This window comes from Dipodomys ordii, unplaced genomic scaffold, assembly GCF_000151885.1.
Source record: "Dipodomys ordii isolate 6190 unplaced genomic scaffold, Dord_2.0 Scaffold135, whole genome shotgun sequence".
NCBI classification, from domain to species: Eukaryota; Metazoa; Chordata; class Mammalia; order Rodentia; family Heteromyidae; genus Dipodomys; species Dipodomys ordii.
Window position 1 is genome coordinate 1,563,238 of NW_012267351.1, and position 5,230 is coordinate 1,568,467.

General features: G+C 40.4%; 1 protein-coding gene across 1 annotated transcript in view; it reads right to left on the reverse strand.

Annotated features, from left to right (window-relative positions):
* The window catches only part of Mrpl22 (mitochondrial ribosomal protein L22), a 7,461-nt gene extending 2,231 nt beyond the window's left edge, over window positions 1–5,230 (reverse strand). Inside the window, 4 exon segments of the mRNA XM_013030866.1 lie at window positions 1,205–1,215; window positions 1,517–1,653; window positions 3,712–3,777; window positions 4,661–5,230. Coding sequence (XP_012886320.1) covers window positions 1,205–1,215; window positions 1,517–1,653; window positions 3,712–3,777; window positions 4,661–4,900 — 454 coding nt within the window. The 5' untranslated portion in view covers window positions 4,901–5,230.

Genomic DNA, 5,230 nt, shown 5'->3' on the forward strand with positions numbered 1-5,230 from the left:
CCTCATGCATGCAAAGCAAGCACTCTACCACTGAGCCACCTTTCCAGCCCTCCATGAGATTCATATCTCCAATTAATGACCAAAAAGCCAGAAGTGGAGCTGTGGCTCAAGTGGTAGAGCACCAGGTTTGAACAAAAAAGAAAGTGAGAGGGCTAGGAATATGGCTTGATTAGCATGCATGAAGCCCTGGGTTCCATTCCTCAGTAATACATACACAGAAAAAGCTGGAAGTGGCGCTGTGACTCAGTGGTAGAGCACTAAATTAACCTTGAGCAAAAGAAGCTCATGAACAGTGCATAGGCCAAAAAAAAGCAAAATCATATTTGTATTGGAAAATAATATTTTGATAACCTACTAATTATTTGAACATATATAATTACATGCTCCACTTTGGGGGGGAATGGGAAAATAGCTTTCATAGTTTAAATACTGGTACAATTTATAATTTTTCTTAGAATTATATAATAAATCATTCTAGCTTACCAATTTTGCCAGATACCACATCTTGTCTTTACTGTATTTAATTTGTCTTCGACAGTGGTAGATTTCCTTAAAGCAAAAAGGATGGGAAAAGAAAAACAAGCCAACTTTAGTAAGCTTACCAAAATTCCTAATGAAAATGCTCCCACATAAAATAAAAACACTATGAAATATTTGGAGACTTTTTTTCCCTGACAAAGTTGTGAGTTTTTTGTTGCTTTTCTTTTGTTTGGTTTGTTAATCCAAGACTGGGACTCAATCTCATTATGTGATGCTTTCTTTCGCTCATTGGCTAGCACGTTACCATCTGAGTCACATCTCCAACCTCAATGACGTTTTATTTATTTTTAAGTCTTACTATAAGTTTACTAAGGAAGAAACAGAAACCATGAAACAGCTAATTTGTGCCAACAGGTGCAACATTTCTATCCACAGGAATAGTAAAAAAATTTAGAAGAAAGAACCTTAAAAACAATTAGCTGAGCTGGGTGCCAGTGGCTCACGCCTGTAATCCTAGCTACTAAGGAGGATAAGATCTGAGGATCATGGTTCAAAGCCAGCCCAGAAGGGAAAGTCTATGAGACACTTTATCTCCAATAAACCACCACAAAACTGAAGTGGCTCTGTGGCTCAAGTAGTAGAGTGCGTGCCTTGAGCTGAAAACTCAGGGACAGTACCCAGGCTCAGAGTTCAGGCCCCACGACAAACTCCAAAATAAATAAACAAATAAACAAGCTGATTAGACTTTACGTTCTGTTTAAAGTTGTAGCAATTGAGACTGGAGCTGTATGGCTCAGGTGGTAAGAGCTCTAGCCTTGAGCTGAAGAGCTGAGGGACAGCACCCAGGCCCAGAGTTCAGGCCCCACGACGGGACCCAAAAAAATAAAAAATAAAAAAATAAAGTGATTGTCAAATGATAAAAGTTCTGAAGAGGAGTATTCCATGAACTTCCTTCTCAAATAACAATGGCTAAGGCACAGTATATATTACCACCAAAAAATACAGAATTCACAATTCAGACTGAGCTTATTAACACTTGCAAGGTAGCTGTATATGCCTGTCTCCCTCAACCCCCAAATCTTACAAGCTTATTACCTCTTTAATTATTTGGGCGCCCTTTTTATCACTGAATTCCAACTGAGCCAGAGCCTGGTCAATAGACATTCCTCGTATCTAGAATTAAAGGTTGACAGACAAAAGAGTCAATAAACAAACTCATCTACAAATCAAACGTTCCTTCGCCAACAAAAAGTAAAGCTCATCCACAATCTAAGGTCTGATCAATGAATTAAACCCAAGCAAAAAACACCAAGTTTCACAAGAGATACCATCCTCTTCAAGTTAAAAAGCAAACATTTTGGGTTACTAATAGGTAGGGTAAGACTGATTAGAACATGTGGAAATGTAACCGTGAAATCCTCCCCATATTAACTAATGTAAGGTAAGAGAATATTATTTTGCTGTGGATCTGTGCTGCAAGCCTGTAATCCTAGTTATTCAGGAAGCTGAGATCTGAGAATCATGGCTTAAAACCAGCCTACACAGAAATGTACATGAGACTCTTATCTCCAATTAACAAGCAAAAAGCCAGAAGTGGAGCTCTGGCTCAAGTAGCAGAGTAGCAGGCTTGACTGAAAAAGTAAGGGAAAGCCACTCAGGCAAGCCCCAGTATTGATACCAGAAATAAACAAATAATCATAGTATTTTTTTTTGGGGGGGGGGCTAGTTGGTTGTAGGGCCTGAACTCTGGGCCTGGGCACACTGTCCCTCAGCTCTCCAGCTCAAGGCTAGCGCTCTACCACTTGAGCAACAGCGCCACTTCCAGCTTTTTTTTTTTCTGCTTATGTGGTGCTGAGGAATCAAACCCAGGGCTTCATGCATGCAAGGCAAGCGCTCTACCACTGAGCCACCTTCCCAGCCCCATAATAGTAATTTTTTAATCAGACATTTTAAACCTAGCCGGGTGCTAGTGGCTCACACCTATAATCCTAGCTACTCAGGATAAGATTTGAGGATTGTGGTTCAAAGACAGCCTGGGCAGGAAAGTCTGTCAAATTCTTTATCTCCAATTAACCACCAGAAAACTGGAAGTAGTGCTGTAGCTCAAGTGATAGAGTACTTGCCTTGAGCTGAGCTCAGGGACAGTGCCCAGGTCTAGAGTTCAAGCCCCACAACCAACGAAAAATAAAAAATAAACATAAAACCCAGATAGTTTCACTAATATTTAAAGAGCACAAACATGACTAAGAGCGACCACAGGCTATCAGCAAGCACACTAGTACTTAAAGCACCTCTTCTTGTAGAATAAATACACGGAGTGCATTTATGTTTCCTGCTTTTCTCTCTCTTCATCTATTAACTTCCCTTCCTAAGGAGGGAACAAAAAGAAAACTCTAAAATAGGTTGAATTAACTTTGACAGATAAGTAAGTCTTCTAGATTTTCTGGGTATAGCCAGACTCCTGATTACTCTTAAATATCTCTTGCCAGGTGCCAGTGGCTCATGTCTATAATCCTAGCTACCCAGGAGGCTAAAATATTAGGAGCATGGTTCAAGCCAGCCCAGGATGTTAAGTCCATGAGCTTCTTTTTTTTTTTGGGGGGGGGGGGAGGTCCAGTCGTGAGGCCTGAACTCTGGGCCTGGGCGCTGACCCTCAGCTCTTCAGCTCAATATTAGCGTTCTACCGCTTGAGCCACAGCGCCACTTCAGGCTTTTCTGTTTATGTGGTGCTGAGGAATTGAACCCACCTCCTCATGCATGCAAAGCAAGCACCCAACACTGAGCCACCTTTCCAGCCCTCCATGAGATTCATATCTCCAATTAATGACCAAAAAGCCAGAAGTGGAGCTGTGGCTCAAGTGGTAGAGCACCAGGTTTGAACAAAAAAGAAAGTGAGAGGGCTAGGAATATGGCTTGATTAGCATGCATGAAGCCCTGGGTTCCATTCCTCAGTAATACATACACAGAAAAAGCTGGAAGTGGCGCTGTGACTCAGTGGTAGAGCACTAAATTAACCTTGAGCAAAAGAAGCTCATGAACAGTGCATAGGCCAAAAAAAAGCAAAATCATATTTGTATTGGAAAATAATATTTTGATAACCTACTAATTATTTGAACATATATAATTACATGCTCCACTTTGGGGGGGAATGGGAAAATAGCTTTCATAGTTTAAATACTGGTACAATTTATAATTTTTCTTAGAATTATATAATAAATCATTCTAGCTTACCAATTTTGCCAGATACCACATCTTGTCTTTACTGTATTTAATTTGTCTTCGACAGTGGTAGATTTCCTTAAAGCAAAAAGGATGGGAAAAGAAAAACAAGCCAACTTTAGTAAGCTTACCAAAATTCCTAATGAAAATGCTCCCACATAAAATAAAAACACTATGAAATATTTGGAGACTTTTTTTCCCTGACAAAGTTGTGAGTTTTTTGTTGCTTTTCTTTTGTTTGGTTTGTTAATCCAAGACTGGGACTCAATCTCATTATGTGATGCTTTCTTTCGCTCATTGGCTAGCACGTTACCATCTGAGTCACATCTCCAACCTCAATGACGTTTTATTTATTTTTAAGTCTTACTATAAGTTTACTAAGGAAGAAACAGAAACCATGAAACAGCTAATTTGTGCCAACAGGTGCAACATTTCTATCCACAGGAATAGTAAAAAAATTTAGAAGAAAGAACCTTAAAAACAATTAGCTGAGCTGGGTGCCAGTGGCTCACGCCTGTAATCCTAGCTACTAAGGAGGATAAGATCTGAGGATCATGGTTCAAAGCCAGCCCAGAAGGGAAAGTCTATGAGACACTTTATCTCCAATAAACCACCACAAAACTGAAGTGGCTCTGTGGCTCAAGTAGTAGAGTGCGTGCCTTGAGCTGAAAACTCAGGGACAGTACCCAGGCTCAGAGTTCAGGCCCCACGACAAACTCCAAAATAAATAAACAAATAAACAAGCTGATTAGACTTTACGTTCTGTTTAAAGTTGTAGCAATTGAGACTGGAGCTGTATGGCTCAGGTGGTAAGAGCTCTAGCCTTGAGCAGAAAAGCTGAAGAACAGTAACCCTCCCCCCTTAAAAAAAATAAAACCCCAAAAAGTAAAGAAAAGCTAAAAAGATAAATAAATACGAGCCCTTGCCAAAATTAAGGGGTCAGTTCTACCCACAAACCTACTGCTGGTCTCCGAGGCTCTCCAGGCAGCTGTGGAGGGTAAACAATTTTATTCTTCTTCTCCCATTTCCGGTAAATGCCAAGAGAAGCACTTGTGTGGATACATGACTGCAGACCTGCACTCTGAGGTGACACTAGCCTGTGGAATAGCAGAAACGGAAAACCTGTTTGCCGTGTATGTACTAGCTCCATTTTGATGGAAACAATGTGAGAATCGCGATAGAATAGCCTTGAAGTATTCATCCAGAGACTACCTTTATCCAAAATACCAGGAAGAGCCAGTTTACTGGAAGTTAAGAATGAAAAGTGAATGGCTCATGTGTGTCTCGTGGCAAACAGATATTAACCCAAGATCCTTTGCCCTAGCAGGTTAATGTGTATATTAAGCTTTACTTAGCATCCTGGTAAGGAGCCTTAACCTTAAAACTAAGCTAAACAGTCTGAAACATGCTAGTTTTGGCTCCACAGGCTTGCTAGTGAGTTCTTGATAATGAAGCATGACAAACTGGAAAGAATGACTTAAACCAGTGTTCAAATATATGACTTTCAGGGCTGGAGGTGTGATTCCAGTGG